Consider the following 26702-nt stretch of genomic DNA (forward strand, 5'->3'; position numbering starts at 1 on the left):
TTCTTAAAAAAAATAAAAATAGATTGGGAAATTTTTCTTTTCACTTAACCTTTTTTTGTAAGCAATTAACTCATACTGTATGGTGCTGTACCAAAGCCTTATGTAAAATACTAGTCTGTATGTTTTTAGTTTTAGTTTTTTTTTGTTTGCCACTGTTGTCCAGGGAATTCAATATTGTCTGGGATCATGTGTTACCCACTCCATATTCAACTGCCATAAAACTTTGTTCTTCAGGATAAATACTGAACACAAACAAAAACACACTGGCCTAGTACCACCAGTGGCCTGGACGGATACGAAGTCTGATGACCAGAGGTGGACTGTAGGCTCAAGATAGTGGCATAATGTTTATGAGAAAAGGCTTAGTGACATAGACATACAGTAGCCCACCGAAGGCCTACCGCATGATCTATATACTGTATGGCATGTCTATGAGAAGTTGGCAGCAGCATTGTGTTCTTGTCATATCATTTTCAACGCTTAGTCCCATGTACAATTTTCCTCTCAAATTTTTGTATTTTGATATAATAAAAAACATGAAAAGTGGATGAACGTGTCTTGTCTTTCTGAGTGTCTTGAACGTGGATGAAAGTGTCTTGTCTGTTTATCAGAAAAACCTTGATGATTGTGTAGCCTACTATTGTGTGCTCTAACAGTGGGTGCAGTTTCTCTTACTGGACACAAGGTGTAGAGTAGAGCCAGACACATTTGACCCAAGTCTAATGTGGTCCCAGTGCTATGCTCACACTTTCTTTGATGACCTAGGTGTTTGACTTAGACCTAGTGAGCTCTCTGTTTACAGCTTCCTGATTAGGTGAGGGAGGATTGGTGACTTAGCCCTACTGGAGAATGAGAAACTGATTTGAATAAGGTATGTCATCACAAAAGAATGACCTTTGTACCCATGTTAATTTCCTCTTTAGTTTAGCAAATACAGCCGTTTCTGGATACACAGTACACACGCCGCACCTGCGATGATAGAAACTACAGTATGATTCTCTTTTTATGACCTCTTAGCTATTTTTATGGTCACAAGATGATGTAGCCTACATTATCTGTTTCTTCACTTGCTGACGTTCTGTAGACTGCGGGGGCATGGTTACCAAAAGAGAACTTGCCAAATGAGTATTTAGAATGTAAGACAAGTAGCCTAATGGATTACACAACTGATTTGATAAGGACTGTGTGCCGTTATCCTATCGTTAAAAAAATATAATTTATCATACTTTACGCGTGCACGCTTGGATTTTGCGCGCACGCTGTGTCGGGTGCAGTCACAGCGTCTCGGCTGTTACTCCTAGCCTACATGATTTCACATGATAAGCCTCTGACTTTCGTCCAACCGCGGCGTAAACTGAACTTCGCAGTGAGATGCTAAAGAAGAACCGACGAGTTTTTATCGTAGCTGATAAAGAACAGAGGAGAAAGGTGGTGTCCTGCAGATACAGGTATGTTTTTGAACGGACCTTTCCATGTTTAGCTACGTATCCCGTGTTCTACATCCGCTTGTCGATCGTTTATTTAGTTATGCGTTGTCACATCTACTCGCTGCTTTTGTATTCTGTAACCACTCGAGCGTTTTCTGTGCTGTCTGTGACATTTGAAGGTTATTAGAAGACAGTATACAGTAACGCAGTTTATGTTTTACGTAGGCTGCATTTTACGTACGTAGCTCTATCCTGCATCTATGTTCACACGCGTCATTGAAACGAATTGAGGGTCCAACACGCCCCTGGAAAGTTAGTTTACAGTATGATGCGGCCTCTGCTGCACTCTATGATGCATGATGTCAAATAAGGCCACGTTAGGTAGCCTACAAACTTACAACAGTGCTGTTCATTGCATACGCATCCACCGTAGGCTACCTATGCTTGTGTCAAGTTAAGAGTTATATTCACCTCTCCTCAATAATAGTCATTATACCGATTCCAAACAGCAAGAACTCTTTACGCATATTTTCAGTGAATTGGCATTGCAGCCGAAATGGTTCAACATTGCTGATGGGAGTTTTTTGGTCAGTTTTTATTATCAACGTAACCTCATTTTGATTAGACTCCATTTTGATACTGTAAGAATATTCCAGTTTAGCTCAGTTTGAGGTCAAAGGTGACTCGATGCCGGTCGCGTTATGTCAGGATTCAGGAAACGATCATTAGCAAGGACCAGGCATTAAAAAGGAATCCAGCAGATGACTTGCAAGAGTATTACTGTCTAGGAATTGTAGCTACAGATGTGGATTTAAGTATTAAGCTCTCAAACAAACATTTGGCTGCAGTGATTTTTATATCTTCTCTCTGTGATAAGATGAACTGTAGCCCATGTTTGGTTGAATATGTAGGCTATATCAGAATCAGTTTTATATCCCATGGTAGTTTATACACATACTAGGTATTTGCTTTGGACAATTCCCTAGCCTTTTGCTTTGCCAATTCCCTAGTAGCCTACAGTATGTGTAAAAACTACCACGGCAAATCAGATTGATCCTGATTCTGATACAGGCTACATATTCAACCATAGTGTAGGTATCTGAAGCCTGGGTTCAGAGAGAGTAGCGTGTCCTTGATTGTCTGGAATAGGACAAAGAATGATTGCAGCCTCATTCAGTGGTTCAGCAATGAAACAAAGTTAATCTGAGGATGGGAGATTTAAAGCAAAAAACATATGATTACAAAATCATATGATTCTTCCTGGGAAGAAAAGCAGTATAGGTGTCAACCTTATTTAATGAGTCATTGTTATCCTGTGCATAGCTCACAATGACACACTGAGACAGAGATAAGGCACATGCGTTTCTGTGGGATGGGCTGGAAAGATATCTTTCCATTGTTGAGAGAAAGGCATGAGGGCGGTTGTCTTGAGTTGATGGTCAGTGGTTTGCGCCAGGTTTGATTTCCTCTTCCTGCCACCTCATCTTTAGTTGTGGAGGAGCAGTCACGGCGGATGGGGGAGAGGTTGCCATAGCAACCCCTGGCCTCCTCCTCCATTACGTGCAGCTTTATTGAGCGCATTCCAGAGCGGAGGAGGAGAGAAAAGAAAGTTTCTCGGAGCCAGATGGATCAGTCAGATACTCCGGGGAGGTGTGTCTCTTATCAAACCCAGGGAGATGTTGTTGTTGATGAAAATGGTCCTGCCTCCACCCCTGGTTCTTTTCAGTGAAGGGAGCTCAGCTGTCTGGGTGGAGCCTGCTCGATGACCTGAAAGACTCTGGAACAGTACAGCATTGTAACAGATGTCTTAAACAGCAGCCATTTTAGTCTTCCTTTATCACCCTGTCCCGCTTTAGCTTTCATTGCCGAAGGTGACAAATTTGTGCTCTCTGTCTGTGGCCTACTTGCGCTGTATGCTGTAGCAAATGCATTAGGTGTGTGGTGTGCTTGTAGCTACAGAGGCTTGCCTTTCTCCATGGCATTGCTCCCATAGCATAGCATTACACTAACCCTTGGAACACAGGTTTCATAAACAGCATCCAAAATTGCATAGGCTGCCCTACTTTTCCTGAAATACCATGTAGGCCATCAGACGTCTGCTGAGACAGTATGCTGTCTCAGTCTCCTGACTTCAGAGATGCATCTCTCCTGTCGAGCTGGTGTCTTCTACATACATTGGAGGCAGATTTATGCACAGCCAATGTATACTGGCAGAGAAGCAGATAAAAGGCATTCTTAAAAAATGACACACGCAATTTCCATCCCAAGCAAATTAATTTATGAATTTAATGATTACAACAAGTCAGTGGTCCAATTTCCTCATTGAAGGCCCTCATTGTGAAACTGTATTTGCTAATACAATAGCCTTAGACAGTATACTTTTCAAAGAAGGATATTTTGTGCTTCGGATGGTTGTAGGTCTGTTTTAGGGAGACTCCTGGCCGCCTGGGGAAGGTAAAATAAAGTTAATTGTTTCCTAACTGAGGGTGGCTCTGTAAGTCATCTCATGCTTAAAACAATGGACTTTGATACCTTGAAGAGGCAGGCAGTACAGAGTATCTACAGCACACAATGTAATTGTCAAGCATACTGTATTTGAAAAGAATCACACTTTATTTCACCCAATTGGTCAGGCTTTGTTCCATGTACAGAAACATTTCATCAGGAAAACAATGAATGCAATGCCTCACTTTAGTGAAGAGAAGATACAAGATTGCATTGTCAAGATTGCTCAAGGCAACATTTAGGCTGGTCAGAGTGTACTGTACCTGTTTTTGTGTCTTACTATGAATGATTCCTCCCTTCAGTCTAACCATGACTTGTAAGCCCCCCAAACACACACACACACACACACACACACAAAGTTTATTATTTTTTTTCTTCCTTTTAAAAATAAATAAATGTGTGTTTGTGTTGTAATACTATATTCCCTTTCTCAACCGACTCTTTCTTTCCAGCCTATGAGTGCTCAATGTTGTAATCGTATAGGCCAGGGTATCCTCTGGCAAGGATACGGTGGCCTTTGGAGAGATGAGATGATGTAGAGTGGAGTGGAGTCTGGTTTTGGCCCGTGTGTCTGGTTGGTCACATTCTGCTGAGTCAGGAGGCTGTGTGGAACCCAGTCAGCAACGCTCTGTGGCGCTGGGCCAGCAGGCTGCTAGGGAGCTGCTACGCTAGCTAATGGCTGAGCTGATGTATCTACTACTACTCCTTACGCCAAACATCTACCATTGTGATTAGATGGCCTGCTTGCGGAAAGGGAAAAAGTACCCTCAGTATCAATGGCTGAGGAGATTCTTATCTGAAGTCCAGAAAAGTGTGAGAGTAGACAGTCCTGTTTTCCCTAGACACACCGACTTTCATTGTTGAGTGCAGTAAATAGTAGTAAATGCTGGTTGTTGAGAAGCGTGTTGGTGAGGTGTTTGTTTTCACTCTGTCAGAGCATTCCTTATGTATTTACAGTACATAAAGAGCTATACTGATGATGACACAGGCCTCTGCTAAGACATCCTCCTAGGGGCTGGCTGTCACTCAAGACTCAGTGGACGGGGCAGTTTCTGCTTCTCACAGATGCAGGTGGAGATCTAGAGCTTATTTCTACTTTGACGTCCATGAAGGATTCAAACGTTTACTCCAAGTATCCTCTTTTATCAGGCATTTTAGCCCTCTGTCATTAATTGTCCATAGCGATGAGATGCTAGTGGACTGGGAGTGTGCTGCAGGTGGTAGCGGGTTAACGTCTGACTGCCTCCTAGTAACGCTTGACTCTCCTCTTTCCACTCCTCTTTCCTCTCCCCCCTCCCTCTCTCTCTCGTCAGTCGGCTGTTGCAGTGAGCCAGTATCATGGAGGCTGGCTGTGGGGTTACCTCGGTGATCGGGAATGCTGCGTCAGGACCCCGGGGAGAACCAGGAAGTGGTGACATCCTTGAAGGGTGAGTTACTCTCTCAGACTCTGCAGATGTGCACGCTTTTGCGTACGTATAGAGGGTTAGTCGTGTGTGTGTGAGTGAGAGAGCAGTGTGTTTGTGTGTGTGTGGGAGGTGTGCATGTATTGTATATTACAGAGAGATCAATACTAAAAGAGGATGAGGTTTAATCAATCATCAAACCTCATCCCGCCTAGACTCTGTATCTATGTACCCATATGCAGGAGAATGAACCAACTGGCAGTGGATCAGCTTTCGTCAGGGATCACATTTGCAGCGTGGCAATGTCCTTATCTCCTGATCTCAGAGGAGAGCCATGAGGGTGAATGACTGCATGACTTAGCCTTTCTATCTGAGACAGGCAGGACAAGTCTGAGGCTGCCTCTCCTCCTCATTGTCCCCCGACACAACATGGCCTGAATAGACTTCTCCCCCTCTCTCCACAGCACAATGTCTCCCATTTCAACAGCGGGTTTTGTGAAGTACTCCCTTGTGGGAGAATTGAATGCTGACTCACTCAAAGAGAAGGGTTTTCTTACCTGAATACACACAAAAGGCCACCAAAGCATTGTTTTGATCTTGCCAAGTGTGAGAAGCTGCTACAGTTTACTCTTTTGCCGAGAACATGTTGACTCTATGCGTTCCTTTTTGGAGGCTTTGCTACGGACAACATTCTGACTGTCTGTATAAGTGGAATTAAGTGTCTGACATTGACGGCGCAAGGATGTAAACAAGACTTGCGCAGAATGTCTGTGCAAGGTTTCTGGGCTCGGCAGTAATGGTGCAATGCCATTATTTGAAACCCTGAAACATGATGGGAATATGTCTGCCTTCCTCATTGGCTCCCTCTGGTGGAAGTCTCCTAAGCAGAATAATCCTTTTTGGACGCTTACTCACCCCCCCCACCCCCCCCCTCCTCCTCTCTTTCTCCCTCCCCTCCTTTCTCTGTGTGTCCCTCTCTCCTCCCCCTGCAGGGCTGTGTCACCCTGTACTAGCCCCAGTGAAGACGTCCCTCTCCCAGAAGGGAACAGGGACTCATATTCTCTGCCAGAAAAACATCCCCTAGTGACTGCCATGGTACTATTTACCTAAACCATTATTGATTTGGTTAGCTTATATGGTATAATTCTGGTTCTGCTCATAACGAAACTGCTAGCAAGGTTAAGGCTGGAACAGTGTATTTATGTAGAAGCAGGTTGCTCATGCTGCATGGCTAGCGATTGGTTTGACAGGTTGATCCGCCACGTTGAGTATCCCCTGTGTTGATTGGCAGGTGAGGAGCGATGAGGTCACAGAGCATCCTGCCGAGCCGCCCCTACGATCCTGCGTCAGCACAGCCAGCATGAAGGTCAAGAATGTGAAGAAGTAGGTGCTCCCCAGTCCAAACGGCAACACACTATTATGAGCTGTAATCCAGGGCTCTAAACCAGGGTAGTAAAATGTGCTGTAAAATTATGAGGGGAGAGGCTAAGGCATTCTGCTCAGCTTGGGGGGTCGCTCTCCTGTCTCCTGTCTCTCTCTCTCTCTCTCTCTCTCTCTCTGTCTCTGCTCTTTCTCCCTCAGTGAATCAGCCAGTTGAATACTGATGAGGTAGCTAGCTAGCCAACTGACTGTTTCTGTTTCTGTTCAGGCTGACGTTCCCCAGAGGTCACTTTCCCAGGCTGGCCGAGTGTGCCCACTTCCACTATGAGAATGTTGACTTTGGCAGTGTGCAGGTGAGGCCTGGAACACTCATTCATTCATTCATTCATTCATGCATTCATTCATTGACTAACCCTTATGACACTCTGATGTCACAGTCATTCTATGGAGGAGGATAAATCTTTCCTGGTAGAGCAATATCTGGGTAATTGTGTCCTTGGCTGGAGTTCATACGTGGACATGAGTGAACCTTTCCTCTAATGGCCCATTCATAGAGCCCTGTGTCCTCACCTGACCCCACTCCTCCCCTGACTCCATAAGAAAAACCTGCTCTCTACAAGATTCAAGATCCGATTTATTGGCCATGTACAGTATATGGTACACACAGACTAGGAATTTGTCTAGGGTAATGGCATACACTGTTGCAGACGACATAGGACAGGGTGCATGGCAGCTTTAGCTTTAACTAAAATTATTGAAATAAATAATGCAAAACATGCACTTGGACAAAAATAAATATATAACACTGTATGCTACAGTATGTTTGAAATATTATGAAATCCTTGTGAATATCAAGCAGCCCATGCTCCATTTATTTTCCTTTTTCTTTAAGTATCCTCATCTAGTCAGTTTGGTAATCCACTGCTTAAATAGTATTCAATTTCATGCTACACTGATCCGCTCAGGGTAAACTTGATCCACAGTATTACTTGGATTAAGCAGTTGATGTCGACCAGGGAAGGAGAACATGGTTTCCTGGATTACCAGCTCACTGGAGCATCCATAGCTGCCCTTTCCTCTCAACTGGAGAGTTTGAACTGTAGCTGCTTCAGGCCTCCAGAAGGGGCTGGGGGAGAGTGTAGAAAATTCAGTGAACAGAAGAACAGTTGAACTATCTGTATAGCCTCCAGCAGTGGTGTCATGGTGACTGAAGAAGTGGGTGTACTATAAGCAAATATTCTGAAGTTGTTCCTTTTTACATCAGTGGTAGATAAGAATGGGGATACTGTGTGTATGTGGATAAAAAAGGGTGTATACTCCATATACCTCCATATACCCTTGACTACTCTACCGGCCTCCAGTGATGGTATGATGGTACAGAGCCTTAGTGTCTGTACTTGTATTCTACTATAGGAAGAGTAGGTAATTTGGGATGGCTTAACAGGGCACTTTTGTTCACAGTTCACAAATTGTTTCCTCTCCGTCAACACAGGTTCCTGTGTGGCAGGAGTTTGACTGAGATTGAGAGTTTGTTTGCTGCGGAGATAAGAAGATGTGGCCAAGCAGAAGAGGCTACTCACTCATTTGTTAAAATGGCCTTTTACCGCCTGGTTAACTTCTGTGTAATTCTGTTTGCTTGCCAGCAGAGAGCAGCAGCAGTCTATTCCTCATCCCACACATTCATCTCTCACAGACAAGGGAGACTCACGTGGCTATTACACACCATAGACATGTGCTTGTATGCACTATTTAGTGTGTGTCTAGTCTACGTATAATATGTGTAACAGCCGACAGGACCTCCAGAGCAGCGTGCTTATGCTGTAATAGGATTTCTCCCCTGGCTTGCATGGCCCTGTTGGCTCCATCAGTAGCGTTGCTGAGAATGGATCTGCACTGGAGTCTCCGTGACCTTGAGTGGACCTACAGGCGGAAGATGAGCTAGGATAGAAGCATCACTCCAGGGAGAACAGAGAGTTTTCATTGTTTTTTACAGCAGACGAGTTCTATGTATAACATATGAATGGTTACCTTAATGCTGTTGCGATGCGATAGTTTACATAGACTTTGTTTGGGGGGGAGGGGGGGGGTGGTCGTCTTTGTCCTTGTGGCGACTCGCATGACTCATGTGTTCGCCCTAGTACTCACACAAAGGACCAGCAGGGATAGAACGGATCAAGTCTCCTGCAGCCTTCTTACACACACACACACACACACACACACACACACACACACACATACACACACACACACACATATACCCAGACACACACATGCATACGTACGCAGGCACACACACACACACACACACTGTCAGCTGGGCTGCTGTTGCTCCAGATTACCTACATTCTCTGTACCAGGACCATTTGAATTAGATACGGGTGGGCTGTACCCTTTCGCTGTGCCAATGCGTGCGTGCCTCTCCTTGTGTAGCCCATATACTGTCATAGCCCATGAACTGTCAGGTTTCTTTGTCACATGGGGAAAGGGAGAGAGGGGGAGGGTGAGAGAGGGAGACTTTCCTCTTATTTATATTTGCTTCAGCATAATTACAGAACAGTGGATGTTGTGGAATCCATAACCGCAGCGAACATCCAACGGAGTATTTCACATGGAGCCCAGCGGAAGCCGCGCAGAATCTCTTTAACTCTAATGAATCTACTGTAGCAGCCACGGCTCCTCCATCTCCTCGGCGCTGCCTCCAGCAGCCAGAGGTGGGCTGGGAGCTCCGCTTTAGCGAGCTCTCACTGGAGATCCAAGAGCGCAGCTCACACCGGAGGACAGCTGTGCTACTGAGGGAGGATATACTGTATCAGGAGCAGCAGCAGTTTACTGGCAGGTATCTGGCGGTGTGTGGCTAGGTATGTGTTCATTTGTGCTTCTGGGGTCCACATGTGTTAAGGATACTGTAGTTAATGGCTGCCAGCATGTTTTTATTTGGGGAGCTTCTGTGTCGCTCTGTGTGGGGTTATCTCTTTCCATTTAGGGTGTGGGGGGTGGGGGTGGGGGGTGGTGTACGAGGAATTGGTGGAAGAGCTTTTTATGCAGTCAGATGGAGTTTTTGAGACGGATGAAGACTGCGATTGTGCACCACTCACAGTGCTGTGGAGTTTCACTAGTGCCATTACACGATTGTGTTTTCTCCAGACTACAAGGCTATCACTCATAATTAAGTTACTATCTCACTAGCCATCAACCCTCAAACCACATGACCTCCATCACTGCTTTTACCTACATTAATCTTGTCTTGTGACTATTCTTCTAAACTCTATTGATCGTTGATGACCCCCAAACCACATACAGTATGTCACATGTCCCCGGCATACGGGATCCTAGGACTGTTATAGAGGTCATTCCTCCAGGTGTTCTGACTGGGTTCCTCCTAATTCTGTGTTAGTCTGTGGAGGAGCTCTGGTTTGCGGTATGGGTGAGCAATGGTGTCTAACTAGGTCACATGTGCTGTGTGTAACTGTGTGTCTAGATTAGATGGTAAGTGTTATAAATAACCCAAACCCTCCCTTGACATGCAGGCCTTTGAAATCTTACGATGTTTACAATCAATTTATTCCCCAAGACTGCTCTGATCCTCCTCATGTATTGGAATCGAAAGTGCAGGATATGAAACAAGAACCCTCTAAAACTACACAGACACCAGGGGATTTCCTCTGAGCAGCATACTGTACCGTATGTATTATACTGTGCATCTCAGACTGCAGTATTTTTAGAGAGCAGACAGTAGAATGTCAAGTGCACAAACTGTCAGTGTCACAGTGTAGGAAATGTTCACCGCCAACCACCCACTCCTCGTTAAGGTTCACCTGACAGTATGTAAACCCACAGAAGGAAAGCTCCGGTTATGAGAAGCAGACATGTGGAATGTGAACAGGTTTTCACGGTGCTCATCCATTATTTACAGTATGGTCTCTCCCCCACCACCTAATCTATCCATACCTCTTATCTCCCTGCTCTCTAGCTCACTTTCAGCGAGGACCAGAGTGAGGGGCAGAAGACTGCTCTGGACTCCAAGGAGCTCCTCTTCCTTGTCCAGATCGGCTGTCAGGTACTGAGATTTTATCTACCGAGGATATCGATATGTGTCACTATTTCAGGATAGCTATCAAACTGTATTACAGTACGTAGATCCTCATTAATTCATCAATTTTGGGACTGTTTTTCTAACCCTAGTCTCGTGTCTCTCTCCATTCCCGTCTCTCAGAGCCGCAGTTGGCTGGTGAAGCGTTCCTACGAGGACTTCCGTGTTCTTGATAAACACCTGCACCTGTGCATCTATGACCGACGCTTCTCCCAGCTCACTGAGCTGCCCCGCCTGGACACTGGAGAGGTAACAGTGGGGTATACAGCTCTCCAGGGGTGCTTCTTCCCAGCTGCTATCAGACTGTTCAATGTTTCTGCTGACTGGCTGCACACTATGGACCTGAGTCAGCTAAGGGTGTTAAGGCTCTTTACACAGGACATGTACATTTACCAACAATGCACGCTGTACTTGATTGATACTGTACTTGAATCCTGCACACCTAGGCATGTTTTGACAATCTAGGCATTCAAAAGAATCGATCGACTGTTATATACTTGTTTAGTTGCACTTTTCTATATTTGGATTTATTGTATATTTTGTATCGATTGTAAATTTGTATTTAGTTGTACTACTGTATAATTGCGCTTTGTTGTCCTTTGTATACTGTTGCTTGAACACTGCAATTTCCCCTTACCTATCTACCTACCTACCTCTACAGTACCCCTACCAACCTCTCTCTCTACCTACACCTACCTACCTACCTACCTACCTACCTACCTCTACAGTACCCCTACCAACCTCTCTCTCTACCTACACCTACCTACCTACCTACCTACCTACCTACCTACCTACAGTACCCCTACCAACCTCTCTCTCTACCTACACCTACCTACCTACCTACCTACCTACCTACCTCTACAGTACCCCTACCAACCTCTCTCTCTACCTACACCTACCTACCTACCTACCTACCTCTACAGTACCCCTACCAACCTCTCTCTCTACCTACACCTACCTACCTACCTACCTCTACAGTACCCCTACCAACCTCTCTCTCTACCTACACCTACCTACCTACCTGCCACCCTCCCAACCTACCTACCTACCTACAAACCAACGCTCTATCTACAGTACCTACCTCTCTACCTACACCACCTACCTACCTACTGTACCTACCAGACTCCTTACCTACCTACCTACTTACAGTACCTACCTACCTCTCTGACTATCTAACTACCTACAGTATATACCTACCTCTCTATCTACTTGTTGGTAAAATTAACACTCAGTGGGATAGATGGGATACAGTAAGGTCATCATGACAAATGTACTTCCGTCACTCGTCTGGCTCTGTGATTAAGTTTGAACTGCCTGATCTTCCTGTGTGTCTCTCTCCTCAGACAGTGACCAAGATGTTGGCTGCCTACCTGTCCCGTCTCTCTGCCATTGCTGACAACAAGATCAATTGTGGCCCAGTGCTCACATGGATGGAGGTACATCGGCAGCTCGTCCCTCTCTCTCACGCACTCATCAGATCAACTCTAGACAATCACACATACAGTGACTCCGCGTACCCCACCTTACTTCTGAGCTGAGCTGTTGTTGTCCTTGGTTTCTATGGTCTGTTCCAGATTGACAACAAGGGCAATCATATGCTGGTGTCAGAGGAGTCCTCCATCAATGTTCCTGCCATCGCTGCTGCCCACGTCACCAAGCGCTATACTGCCCAGGCCACTGACGAACTGACATTTGAGGTGACTTATAGGCATCAGGATTCTGGAACAGTGGATTGTGGATTATAGAACAGTGGAAATGCTTTTAGCTCATGTCCACCTGTCATCTATCTCATCTCAATCATATAATAATCGGTGTTACAGCCCCCCATGGTCTAGGGGAGGGCAAGGGGCCAATCACAATAGTATGCGAAGGTTGATGTGGTGCGGGCACAACACAGTGACAGTGAGCAGAAACGATAGTATCTATATTATAAAACATTTACGCACACAACGCTACAGGTAACAAGGGAACTCTGAACGGTGCCAAAGAAAATAAATCATAGTGATTACCTACTATACAATATAATCTAAAAAATACAGAGGGATACAGAGGGTGGCACCTGCTCCTAGCCTAGTGTACTGTATTTAACACAAGTAAACTACGTGATGGGGTGTATGCCCATGGGCAGCTTACCTGTCCCCTTGGCCGTCTGAAGGACTAAACAAACAAGACAGACCAAAAGAAATTCAAAGGTCCACTTAACTGAACCAGTAGCAACTTGTGACAATGAAGCAATCCTCATAAACTGACATGAGTCACATGAGCTGACAGGTGAAGATGGCATGCTAGACGTCAAATTGGCTCTCCCTTTTTCATAATTTACTCAAAATATATCCAGTGGACTTCGGTTTAATTGAGGGAAGTTGGTAAATGGATCATATGTCAGCGTATTCGGAAATGACAAAACGAGTTACCAGAAAGGATAAGTAGAAAACCGACTCAAACGTCTTTGGTCTGGCCGGTAACATGCCGACTCACACGGACTTCGAGCAACAGGTTGACTATGAGGACGAGTCTAACTCGGCAGACATCTGTAGCTATGAGGGAGTTCCAATCTCAGCTTACTATAACAGATGTGTGTCAACCCTAATGCTCATGCGTATTCTTTTTATTCTGGGGCACATAATTCATATTCTAGAATTGATTATATTATGATGTCCTCAAACTTGATTCAAAATGTTCTAGAGATAAAGATGCATAGCATTGTTGTACTGTAAGTGACCACGCTGCAATCTCACATTTTTCTCTCCAGCCAACCCTCGCAAATCCAGACTGTGGCGACTCAATACTTCTCTTCTTAAAAATGAAAGCTTTATCTCCATCATAAGAAATCAAATTCCTGAATTCTTTGAGTTAAATTTAAAATCTGTATCATGTGTGGCCACAGTCTGGGAGGCCTTTAAAGCTACATGTAGGGGCTGGTTAATCAGCTTCGCCTCAGCGGAGAATGGAAAACGTGGAGAGGCAAAATCCCAACTAAACATCAAACTCAAGAGGTTAGAGGAACAGCACATGCTAGATCCATCCAACACAGATCTGAGGAGTTCACTCCTCACCACTAGGGCAGATCTGCAGAGGCTTCTGCACAAGGAGACAGCATTCGCCCTTTTCCGCTTGCATAGATTAGATTTTGAATCTGGAGACAAGGCAGGGAAGATGCTAGCTCACAAATTGAAACAAATAGAGAACAGACAGACAATCCCAGCAAGAGACGAGCATGGCACACTATAATGTGATGCAGCTGTAATTAACGAATCTTTAAAAAAATATATTATAATAACCTCTATACTGCAGTAGGGGCACACATCACACCAGCCTTAAAATCACTACACTGGTTACCTGTCAACTCTAGAATAGACTTTAAAATACTATTACTAGTCTAAATCTCTCCACAGTCACTCACCAGAATACATTTCAGACATGCTTGTTAGGTACATGCCCAACAGACCACTCAGATCCTCAGGTACTGAACTTTTAACAGTTCCAAAAGCCAGGACCAAGAAACACAGAGAGGCAGCTTTTAGTTTCTATGCCCCCAACCTCTGGGACACCCTACCTAAGAAGCAACAACGGAGGTCTTCAAGTGAGATCTCAAGACGTACCTTTTCGACCTAGCCTACAATCACTAGCCAGGACTTTGAGACACAGAAAGGCAGCCTCAAACCTACCTGTGAATCCTCTGTATACAGTACATTGGTGTTTATCCTGCTATGCTACTCCACATGCTTTGGGAATGTCCAGCTGTTAAAACACTATGGTCAGAAACAATATCCCTTATGTCACAGTTTTTCGATGTTAATGAAATGTTAATTTTCCTGTTTGTCCAACAGCATGTCTGCTGGGCCATAAACTAGACGATAGTGTAGGAGTGACTGTTCACCGGCTGTGGACATTGGGCTGCTTAACTACAAAGCGCTTAATTCTTCTAAACTGGAAGGAGTGTAAATAAGCCTGCTTCTCCAGGGACTCGTGGCTGAAGGAGTACCTGGACTTGCTAAACATGGCACGGGCAGCCTGCCTGCTGAAAGACTTTGACAAAAGCTTGGAGGCTCATTGGGACTCTGTCCGCGAGCTTAATGTCTGATTACCCCCCCCCCCCCGATGAATTCTTGGCTAACACTGTGTGGTGTCGTATTCTGTGTAAAAAGAAGTTAAAAACCCCCAATAAAACGAAAAAATAAATAAATAAATACAAACTTGTGACAATGAATAAACTAATACAGTGAAAATGATTTGACTGACAAAGACCAACACTGAGTAGCTACAGACACCAACCATGCAAATACACACAGTAAAAAAAATTGAGTAACAATGCAAAGAGATGTGGGGTTTAAATAGGAGAAATAGTTGATTGATGAACAGCTTACTGGCCTCTGATTGGCTGGTTGGATGGGAGTGGATGGGAACAGTTGACGAGGTGACAGAGAACACCTGACGGACACCTAAATGATTGAATGAGATTGAGGGGAGAAGCGGAAGAGAAGAACAGAACAGAACACAAAACACAGTTATACGGACACGGACAGAACAATCACATGGCCTTAACAATCACTCTTAAACTCCTAAATACAAAAACGGTGAAGAAAACGGTGTGTGTTTATATTTTTCTAGCACTCACAATGGTCTAAAACTCTCTTCTGCTGGTCATGTCTATATTGTCCATGTTCTAGGTAGGCGACATAGTGTCAGTCATTGACATGCCTCCCAAAGAGGACACTGGATGGTGGAGAGGGAAACATGGCTTTCAGGTAAATCAACTCAGGGCATATCATGTATGACCTAAACGTGCAGTGGCCTATATTCTGCATCCCACACCTAGTGATGGCTACTTAATGTCCCTTAGATCATATCTCTCTCTCTCTCTCTTGCTCCCTCTCTCTCTCTCTCTCTCTCCCTCACATACTGCCCCCTCTCTCTGCAGGTGGGCTTCTTCCCCTATGATTGTGTTGAGCTGATAAGTGAGAAGATCCCCGCCTGTGTGCCCAGCTCTGTGCCTAAACCAGGTACTGTTCTAGCTGTACTCTTTCCCTGAGCATCAACAACATGGCGCCTCGCTCTGCTCTCCTCTTCATGATTTATGTATGGCTCCTGGGGACTCTGAAGCTCCTTTCGGTTCTGTAGGTACAGCCAACGAGCTGGCGCTCTCCGTATCTACAGTTCCTCATCCCATCGTACACAAAAGTCCTTAATGAAGTCTCTTGGAGGTTTTTAGAAAAAATATTAAAAATGTTTATTACCAGCACCGAGCTTTCAAAACCCACCGCCATGTTCGGGAAACCCTAGTGCAACTGTGAGTACTTTTGAAATTTCTCTGCAACACTTATTCAACAAACTTTGCTTTGTCGATCAGGCCAAATTAAGGACTTTTGTTAAATTAAATTTAATTAAGGACTTTTGTCTATATTGGCATAAGAAACTGTAGATACCTTAGAGCTCCAGCTCGTCCAACATATGTTGGCCGCACCTACAGGACCGAAATGAGCTATTTCTTACTTTAGCTAACCTAAAGTGTGTGTTGATTTCCGTTCAGTGTGTAAGAAGCACGGGAAGCTGGTGACGTTCCTCAGGACTTTCATGAAGTCTCGTCCGCCCCCTCAGAAGCTGAGGCAGCGTGGGATCCTCAGGGAGAGGGTGTTTGGCTGCGACCTGGGGGAACACCTCCTCAACTCAGGCCACGACGGTCAGTCTTTCACCTTGAAGCCTGCTCTTTCCTGTCTTTGGACTCGTGGAGAGAGGTGGGGCGGATGATGTTCTTCTCGGTTGTCATGGCCTGGTCTGGTCTCCTCTAGTTCCCCAGGTCATAAGGAGCTGCACAGAGTTCATAGAGAAACATGGCGTGGTGGATGGGATGTACCGTCTCTCTGGAATCTCATCCAACATCCAGAAGCTGAGGTGAGTCCCCATGCATTAGCTGTGCGGTAGAATGAAAAACCCATCACCCACCTGTCCTCCCAGTCTCACGCTCATAGAACAGAATGTTCCGATATCTCCTTCTCTCTCTGTCTTTCTCTAGGCATGAATTTGACTCTGAGCAGATCCCCGACCTCACCAGGGACATGTTCAGACAGGACATCCACTCTGTGGGCTCCCTGTGCAAGCTGTACTTCAGAGAGCTGCCCAACCCCCTGCTCACCTACCAGCTCTACGAGAGGTTCTCGGTAAGCAGCGGGTCGCTGGCAGCAGGACGGGGTGGGTTTGCCGGGTAAACGTAAACGATAAGGATCGATGGAGGATGAACAGTGAATGACCCGGTTCACAGGAGATAACCCAGAAAGTGGCGTTCTAACTCTGAACAGGCGATTTAAATAGTCAAATGCTGCATTGAGCTGCCTAATACCAAGGGAAGTAACCTCATGCAGAAAGTAGGGTAAGGTTTTCAGCATGTTTCAAGTTTCTTGTCATATACTCAATAACAATGCAACATCATTATCAGAAATGAAAATATTAGGGTCCGAGCCGACTCAACTTTGCATAATAAAATAAGGCTAAAGGGCATGGAATATAGTAAAATATAATAAAATAGAGTAAAACTAGGTATGCAGTGCAACATCAATGTAGATAAACTAAAGTGGCAGTCACCATTTAAGGTGCTGTGCGCGTGTGCACCCACGCGTGCAGGCACAGTGGGCGTGTACGTCTTAAGGTCAGTGGTTTAAGAGTCGGGTGGCTTGCAGGTAAAAGCTGTTCCTGAACCTGTTGGTTCGGGATCGGATGCTTGCCAGATGGTAGGAGTGTGAACAGTTTGTGACTGGGATGGCTGGGGTGGGAGAGGACCCGCTGGTTCGGGATTGGATGCCTCCTGCAGCGCTGGCTGTAGAGGTCCAGGATGGCTGGCAGCTCAGTCCTGGTGATGCGCTGTGCTGATTTGACCACCCACTGCAGAGCTTTGTGGTCGAGGGTGGTGCAGCTGCCATACCAGTCCGAGATGCCACCAGTCAGGATACTCTCGATGGTACACCTGTAGAAGTTGGTGAGTATCCTGGAGTCCATGCCGAACCTTCTCAGCCCCCGGAGGTAGAAGAGCCGCTGTCTCACTGCCTTCACGACCACGCCTGTGTGGTGTGACCAGCTCAGATCCTCGCTGATGTTTATTCCCAGGAATCCGAAGCAGCTGACTGTCTCCACTGCTGTTCCCTCGGTGTGGATGGGGGAGTGTCCCCCTCCCTGCAGCCATTGAGCAGGAGGTTGCTGTCCTGTTGTTCTGTCAGGGGAGTCATGGGACTCACTCCATTAAAGAAAGCGGTACAAAGGGAAAATGACAATAAAAGGACAGAATGGTCCCAATGCTCCCATTATCAGCCTATCTCAGCACTGAACTCTTTGATGTTCCGTCTCCACAGGAGGCCGTGTCGGCAGCCACGGATGAGGAGAGGCTGGTCAGAATCCACAACGTCATCCAACAGCTCCCTCCTCCACACTACAGGTCAGTGTTGTGGACTCACAGTGCATCCTGCTGGACAGAAATGGAAGCACTCCGGAATGTAATTTCCAGTGTGCTCCTGCTTTATCGAATGCCATGTGGTTCATTTAGCATTGGATTCAATTGTGATAGGGTGCCATCTGCTGGTCAGTCCTATGTGACTGCTCCTGTACTGTCTGTCTGATCCTCAGTGCTTTCTGATCTGCAGGACTCTGGAGTTTCTCATGAGGCATCTCTCTCATCTGGCCACCTTCAGCCCAATCACCAACATGCACACCAAAAACCTGGCCATAGTCTGGGCGCCCAACCTGCTCAGGTAACCGAGTTATCAGCCCTGCCATTATTGGACTGGTTGGATGTCTTTCTTTCTGTTGGTTTTCCATTATATCCAGTGATGACACCTGGACCTCTTTGGGGAGTGTTGATGGGAGTCTGAATCTGTGACATGAACTGAACCAAATCTTGACAGTTATTGAGCGTGGCGGGGAACTGGGGCATGTCCCAGTGGTACCCAGCAGGGAAGTAGGGCACGCTGTATCTGTATCCGTATCTGTGTCTCAGGTCCAGGCAGATCGAGTCGGCCTGCTTCAGCGGCACGGCTGCCTTCATGGAGGTGCGCATCCAGTCAGTGGTGGTGGAGTTCATCCTCAACAACACCGAGGCTCTCTTCAGCCCCAAACTGAACGCCCTCATACGAGAGGGCACAGGTAGGCCGGCGTCCCTCACGCAGAGGATTCACTCAGAGTGAATAAAAAGGAATTACGATTCGATATTAATCTACGGTATGCGCAGGGGTTAATGATAATAATTATAATAATTTGATTCTCTTTCCACCGGTAGGTCACAACACTCTGGCCAGGCCCAAGTCTCTGATGGTGTGCTCCCCGTCCACCAAGCTGCTCTCTCTGGAGGAGGCCCAGGCTCGTACCCAGGCCCAGCTGGGCTCCCCAGTCACCACCCCCAGCCTGAGCCACAGCGAGTACATCGAGGTGGGGGAGGGGCCCGGTGCTCTCCAGGGCAAGTTCCACACAGTCATCGAGCTCCCCACCGAGAGGTACGTAGGTGCCTTACAGGAGGCAGAGACACAGTGGTGAAAGTGCAGTGAAATCTAATCCTCAACCATCTTACATTAAAACATTTAGGTGAATTAAAGGAACATTTTATATGGTTAGTCAACACATCTCACTTGATTTAGTTAGCTGAACTTTCCATGCTATGTGCATCAGACATGCATAATAGTACACCCCCTCAAACCTTATAACAAGTGCAGTACAACTGCTGAAAGGAACATGCTATTTTTCCACTGAACGATTTTGAATATACACCATCTCAAACACCATGCAGTATCTGATAGATAATGTACTTTTGGGAACCTTGTGGCTGTAAATCCTGTGACTGTGCTGTGACTGTCTCCACAGTAAGCGGGGGGCTCAGGGGAAGGTGAAGAAGTCTCCTGTGGGAAACTGGCTCTCCTTCTTCCATCTGGGCAAGTCCTCGTCCATCGCCAAACGCAAGCTGAAGCGCCACCCCAGTGAGCCCAATGAGATCAAAAGCATCGCTCTGCCAGGTCAGACCGACATCACTTCGCGCATCCAATGACTTCTCTGGAGCCTGCTTATTAAATTAGCTGCTAGGATCAGTCGGATGGGTGTAAACTTCACTTTAGCACCTCTTACATTGTCCTCATTAACAGATTCAAATATATACTGTACACACGTACCTATATGAATAGGCTTAACATAATTTTGCACTTCAGGTGGAAGAGGAGATAGTGGAACACTGCGCTCTGCTAAAAGTGAAGAATCTCTCACTTCTTTGCACAATATGGAAGGTACAGTGATAATGGCTCTGACACCTTTACTAGTATAGTGTGTGCATAAGTTAACTTTGTTACTTAACTTAACTAAGATATTCCCTGGATCCGCTCCAAAATTATTAGAGCGGATCCAGGGAATATCTTAGTTAATACAAGATTGATTGATCTAAGAAAGCAGTTTTGTGTTTGTTTGTGTTTATATACAGTACAGTGTGTGATATTTATTCCCATTTCGCGATTGCTCTCGAGTAGTGCGGAGGAAGTGAAACTCCTCTAGCGTAGCAGGGAAAGCGGGAAACTCCCTCTATATGACGTCACGGGCGTTGCTACTGTATGACGACCAGCGGTGAAAAAAAGTAAAGCAAGTAAAGTCGAAACAAGTTGACCCCGTACCCACATGCTATGGGGTTATACCGTATAAGGCCCAAGTTGGCACCTCGCCTGAGTCCAGTCTAGTTTCCTATAGCTAATGTTCAAGCCTCCCTGTGAATGTTAACACTAGCTTTGTCCTTGTTCCAGGGGAGTCACAGAGCTACCGCCCCTCCAGACCTCGCTCCACCAGCGAAGCCCTCTCCACTGCATTCAGGGATGACCTGCGGCAAGCCAGGGTCAAAGGTAATCACCATAACAACCCCACCAAGAAGGGCCAGAAGGGTGCCGACCCCGTCCGTATCCCACAACGCACCTCTCCGCCGTATCTGGAGGACGACCTTGACCTCTGCCCTCCTGACCCTGGCATCTCCTCCCTGGACTTTGACCCCATGTCCTTCCAGTGCAGCCCGCCCTCAGTTTACCCCGCCTCTCGACGCAAGGGAAGCTCGAGATGGAGGAGAAGTGCCGGGGGTTCCAGCGAGTCAGAACCCATCTCCTCTGCCAACAACGCCATCAGCGTTTCCCAGTCTGCTGACATCAGCCCCATCCGCGTGAAAGGAGGGGAGGGTTTCACCCCGCCCATGTCCCCCAAGCTCAGGCAGAAGTCCTCCAGTTCCCCGCCTGTGGCTGAAGCAGATGTGAGAACCGTGGCTGCCTCAGCACCGCGCTGCGTCTCCTGCGTCAGGGGTGCCTCTTCGTCCCCCTCTCCTCCGCCTCTCCCCTCCTCCTCCCCCCCTCGGGATGATTGTGAGGCTCCGGGGAGGGCGGGGAGTGACCCTGGAGACCCCTGCCAGCTGTCAAGCCCCCACAGCACAGCCAGCCGGATCTCAGCCCTCACAGAACACAGCCAGGCTGCACAGAACCTGCCGGACCCAGGTCAGTGGCATGCCAGTCTTAACTTAGATTATTAGTCTTAAAATCATACACCAGAATAATTTGCTTATATATTGTAGAAGCATTGTGTCCTAGGCTATGTGCTTCTGCGTTGATATTTTAGAGGTTGATGAGAATTGATTTCCCCTTAGGCTGGTTTCTTATTAAAGCCTCTGTGTCTTGTCTCATCCTGTCTTATCATAGCGTTGTTTGTCCTGTCATACTGTAGCGTTGTTTGTCTTATCCCCCCCCAGGAGCAGATAGACTTGTGAGCTCAGTGTCTGTCCTACCTCCTCACCCCCCGCTGACGAGTGCTGCGCGGCAGCTGGCCCTGGCTCTGGCCGAATCTGCCCAGAAGGCCAGTAGCCGCAGCTCCCAGAGAAGGACCACCCAGACCCACATCCCCGGCGGCTACCCACCCCAGAGACAGGACCTCCCGCACGGCCAGGACAGACCCCCTCGGCCCTCTGATCTCCAGCTCCAACCTCAGGATTTCGCCGACCCGCAGGTCTCGACAGCTGCCCCGATATCACCCTCAGCCAGCACCCCCGTAGACGGCCATTGTTACCGGCCCGTCCCTGCCCGCAGCCTGCCTGTCCACCTGAGCCCAGAGACACTGCAGCAGGGCCCTCAGGGACACCTCACATCGCCCGCCAGTCCAATGCGGTCTGCAGGCCCGGAGGGGTCCGAGAGGAACCAGGGAGAAGGCAGAGAGAGGCTTCTGGGGGCTGTTCCCCCACAGACAGTGCCCACCTATCACAACAGAGCTGGGGTATCCCCTCCCATTCAGCCCGTCTGCTACGTTCAGAGCCAATCCAGCACCGACTTTGTCAATGCCTTCAACTATCGCTCGGTCCTGGCTGAGGCGTCCATGCCGGCCTCGGTGGAGGAGGCGCTTCCACACCCCTCTCAGCCGTCCTCTGCTCATCACCACTGCGGCCCAGAGGAGGAGAGAGCCCTGGGGCTGGCTGAGGCCGAGGCGTACAGACACTTCAGGGTCAACGCAGCAGGACAGGGGTCAGTGCCTCACTTCTCTCGACCTGACAGCCTGCCGGGTCCCCAGGGCCCCGTATACAAGTCCTCAGGCGATGGTCGCTATGGCACGTCAGGCCTCCGGGACTACCACCCCTCCTCCCCTCAGTACCCAGGCTCCCCCAGGGATGAGCACCAGCGCCCCGGCAGCGCACACCAGCCCCGGGGCCAGTGGCAGCGGGCGGAGGAGAGAGCGGCGGGCTACCCCGCCATCCGCAGGGCGCGCTCCTTCCACGCGCCGCCGCTCCGCCGTGTCCGGCTGGCTGAGACTGAGGCCCCTCCCCCAGACGGCATGTTCTATGTCCAGGAGACGCCGTACCAGTGGCTAGTCCAGCCAGACCACCCCCCTGTTCAGCCATACTTTGAGAACGGCCGCGTCCACTACCGCTACAGACCCTACTCGGACGTCAGCCCTGTAGATGACCCCTACTGCTATGTAGACCCTTACAGGACCAGCCGAATCAGACACAGCCAGTCCTACACCATGCGCTCCACCAGGGACAGAGGGCCGCCTGGCTATTACTGCTACCCCTCCCACCACATCCCGCCCACGGACAGGGAGCTCTTCCTGGACAGCAGGGACACAGTCATCTATGAGACCTGTGAACCAGAGGGGTTTGATAGATTAGTCTATCAGCCAGTCAGACAGGAGAATAAAGCTAGGCAGGGGCTTCAGGGCCCTATCATGTCTCCATATGAGAACCTGGACCCTCCCCTCCCCCAGAGTGACTCCAGGGGCAGAGCGATCATGCACACCAGGAGCAGGTCAGATCCGGGGAACGCCTGCCTCCTCTCCATCGACAGGGTGGACAGTCAGAGGGACGCAGGGGCCACGTCCCGAAACTCGCCGGGACCCCAGGTGGCGGAGCCCGATGTCACCAGACACCAGAGAACCAACTGGCCCGTCGATGAGCCAGCCCAGCCCAGGAGAGAGAGTGTTTCCAGGAGGAGCCAATCGAGGCAGGGTGCCGCCCAGACACCCAGGTCCCAGCCTCAGCTCTGCAAAGTCCCCTCGCTCCAAGAGAGGAGCTGCTCCAATCTGAAGAACACAGAGCAGCGCGAGAGGAGCCACAGCCGCGGTCGTGACCAGGACAGGGTGATGATGAGCAATGCTGTCAACAGTTACTCGCGCTCCGCCAGGTTGAAACCCAGTGCTCCAAGGAGACCGGGGCGATCGCAGAGCATCAAGGAACCTCGACGCTACCACCACCACGCCAAGTCACCCCTGGACCTGGACCTGGACCAGCCTGGCTCCTTTCCCAGCCAGCACCACAGAAGGACTCAGAGCACCAAAGCCAGACCTGCACACTACGAAAACCTGGAAGGGTATTACCCAGCTCCCAGGCCCAAAACCCCCAGGTCCGGTAAAGCCCTGGCCGGTCCCTTCTCTGGCCACGGCTGCATGTCTCCCCACAGCCACAGACTGCTGTCTAAGGCCCTGGGTCAAGGAGCCTTCCTCCACTCTGGTCTGAGGCCAGAGGCTGGGGTCTACGCTGAGTGAACACAGCCCAGTGATCTGATGTCAGGAGACCAGCCCTTTCTCTGTACTGTACCTTGCCAGAACAACAGACTGCTGATATTTATACAGAGGGTGAAATGCAAAGCCCCATAAGCTGTTTCCAAGACCACTGAGAGGTGGCACTGATTATTTGTTCAGTTGGTGTTATTTACATTGGGAATGAATGGATGGATGGAATCCTATGCAGTTTCTCACAAAAATTGGATGAGAATGACTGGTGTAGTTGTGTGGGAGGAAATGGTTTATTAGGTTTTTGTCAAACTTTCTGTGTCCAAACATTTATGATTTCATTTGTGACAATTTGTGTACAATGACCTCTGAATTGTTGATAGTCTTTTGAAAATATATAACTCAGAAGAAACAGAGAAAATGCCCTTGTACCATACTAGTAAGGGTAATAATAATTGTTGCTGGAGTACGTCTGCGGTTAATGGCCAATATTTTGCATTGTTTGCATAGCTGATTAGATTATTTTAACACTTAAGTTTGAAACATGCACTTTGTAAGGGTTACAGTATCAGAAATGTCATACTGTATGTGACTCATGTCCACCTGCATAGAACTCCTTGGATTTTTATGTTTTCTAACTATTGAATTGAAGAAGGTGCTGGGTAAATAAGCACTTCTGGGTGTTCTTTGCTTTATTTAATAGACAATACTAAATGCATATTTTTTCACTCACACTACTCTCCCCTTCACTCACCGAGCACTCAGATAATCAAAGTAAAGGACCAAGGAGGACTGTGTCTACCACTAAGGGTCAGTACTGTAGTCTTGTTATAATGTATATGCTTTTAAATGTGACACTGTAGAAGATGATATAAAGCACTCCTTCCATTAAAAGGAAACTATTTACAGCTTTGTAGTGTGCCATGAAATGCATATTTTCTCTTTTAGAGATGTTCTAACAAAATTAATGTTTTAATTATTTTATTCATTAAAGATGCTACAGTACTTAAAACTGTAAATAATATACTGCTAAGACATTTCAATGTTTTATTTTCTTGAGGAAACAAAGAAATAAAAACATCCTGTGACAGGTTATAGTTTGTTTGACTCCTTTTTATTCTTAGTGGCCTCTGAAGTAGTGGAGGTAGTTCTCTTTTAAGGAGTTGAACAGCAATCCAGACAGTGGTCTTGGTAGCCAGCAGCAGAGGGCACTGTAGTATCACATAGAAAGGGTCTTTCTAACATGCCATTGAGGCTTGAGTGAAAAATCAGTTTACTATAATTTTTAGTTACAAATGATGTTTCTCTGTCTGTCCATACATAAATTGTAATGTTCTAAAAGTAGATAATCATCATCCCTCACAGCGGCCTGTCAGACATTGACAAATATCTCAAGATTAAAGGTGCAATATACGGTTTGTGATTTCCTGCTAAGACTTAAAATATTTGAAAGACTGACAAAATCCCTGCCCCTCTCTTCAAGCCTCCCTCCAAAGCCACTCCTCCAAACTGGGAGGAAACAAATGACACTCACTAGGCAGGCAGGTAAGCCGTCCAATCATTTCAAATAGGCAACTAAAAATAATTGAACACACTTATTACAGGCCTGCAGTTCCAGAGATTCCGTATTTATTAAATATTTATTTCATTTTAGTGTCAGAGCACTTTATTGTTCGCTGTCGGGATGCAAAAATATAACGAAATGCTTCTGAGCCAAACCGCACTACTGTATAGAGGAAGTATAAACAGAAGTAAGGTGCAGTGAATGGCGAGAAACATAATTTCTTGATCCTGTCTGAACTGTGCCATCACCATACACATACAGTATTATATTTGTCAATACTGTATGTGTACAGAAGTGCAACAGAAGTGGCACTTTAAGGCTCGACTGAAGTAAGATAAGAAATAAGTTTGGAGGAGACAAGGTGAGGCCTTTAACCCCAAGGACATCATGCCTACCGTCATGCATGGTGGTGGTAATATTCTGAGCCTGTTTTGCTGCCAATGGAGCTGGTGCTTAACAGAAAGTAAATGTAATAATAATGAAGGAGGATTACCTCCAAATTCCTCAGGATAAACTAAAATCATCAGCCAGAAGGTTGGGTCTTGGGCACAGTTGGGTGTTACAACAGGACTATAACCCCAAACATGGGGTCAAAAATAACCTTTTCAAAGTCCTGACTTTAACCCCATTGAAAACATGTGGACAGTGCTGAAGAAACAAGTCCATATCAGAAAGCCAACAAATTTAGCTGAACTGCACCGAATCTATCAAGACGTGGTCAAAGATTCAACCAGAAGCTTGTGGATGGCTACCAAAAGCGGCTACTGTAATTGAGGTGAAAATGGCCAAGGGACATGTAGGGGAGACCGGGGCACAACTTAACACTTTTAGGTTTTAGCTATATATACATATATATATATATATATATATATATATATACATTCACTCTTTTTCATTCACAAACAAGAAGCACGTATCTGCTATGATTACAGACCATCCTTACAATTCTATGACATTCCTGTTTATTACAGTTCAGCCAAAAGTAGCAGAAGCTCAATGTTAAAACTTGCCCCATTGGTGGGGCACGTTTTAACAGCTAAGGGGCACATTATAACTTCATATGAAAATGGCGGAAATGATCAGATGGTTAAAGAATTGATTACAAAGCAAGATAATGCTTGTTTTTTAAATGTATTTATTATATTTAACATTTGATTTTGGCCATATGATATCAAATATCTTAACACAATAACGCATTTGGAACAAACAACACTACAATTAAAATGTAAACAGCTTTGTCAGTACTCTTTTCCCAGTGAAGAACAACTCTGGGGTTGACGCCTACAGGTCTGTGTGGCACCTGGGTGAAGGAGCCAGATGGAGGTCTCTTCACTTCCCTCAACGACCCCCAG

The 26702-nt window shown here is 46.8% G+C and overlaps 1 protein-coding gene across 2 annotated transcripts; it reads left to right on the forward strand.

Annotated features, from left to right (window-relative positions):
- Positions 1 to 748: 748 nt before the first annotated feature.
- Positions 749 to 24789, forward strand: LOC311309303 (rho GTPase-activating protein 32-like). Of its 2 annotated transcripts, none has more exons than XM_084438519.1 (22): positions 749 to 871; positions 5246 to 5359; positions 6328 to 6430; positions 6627 to 6718; positions 6984 to 7068; positions 10686 to 10772; positions 10929 to 11054; positions 12149 to 12241; positions 12380 to 12502; positions 15476 to 15553; positions 15727 to 15808; positions 16336 to 16485; positions 16595 to 16697; positions 16819 to 16963; positions 18146 to 18228; positions 18434 to 18541; positions 18787 to 18932; positions 19066 to 19279; positions 19644 to 19792; positions 19982 to 20056; positions 20561 to 21289; positions 21541 to 24789. In XM_084438519.1, the coding sequence occupies exons 2-22, from the start codon at positions 5271 to 5273 to the stop codon at positions 23817 to 23819; spliced, it is 5139 nt and encodes a 1712-aa protein (XP_084294645.1). In that variant the 5' UTR covers positions 749 to 871; positions 5246 to 5270; the 3' UTR covers positions 23820 to 24789. The 2 variants fall into 2 exon arrangements, with proteins under 2 accessions (XP_084294645.1, XP_084294644.1); XM_084438518.1 differs by lacking the exon at positions 749 to 871 and adding an exon at positions 1247 to 1448.
- Positions 24790 to 26702: the final 1913 nt, after the last annotated feature.

Source organism: Borostomias antarcticus, assembly GCF_949987555.1.
Source record: "Borostomias antarcticus genome assembly, chromosome: 1".
NCBI lineage: Eukaryota > Metazoa > Chordata > Actinopteri > Stomiiformes > Stomiidae > Borostomias > Borostomias antarcticus.

Bases quoted from the DNA above. Each gene is read 5' to 3' on its own strand.
- LOC311309303 (XM_084438519.1), top strand. From the start codon at position 5,271: ATGGAGGCTGGCTGTGGGGTTACCTCGGTGATCGGGAATGCTGCGTCA. The intron at 6,719-6,983 runs GTAGGTGCTCCC...GTTTCTGTTCAG, and splicing joins AAGGTCAAGAATGTGAAGAA to GCTGACGTTCCCCAGAGGTC. The intron at 12,242-12,379 runs GTACATCGGCAG...GGTCTGTTCCAG, and splicing joins CAGTGCTCACATGGATGGAG to ATTGACAACAAGGGCAATCA.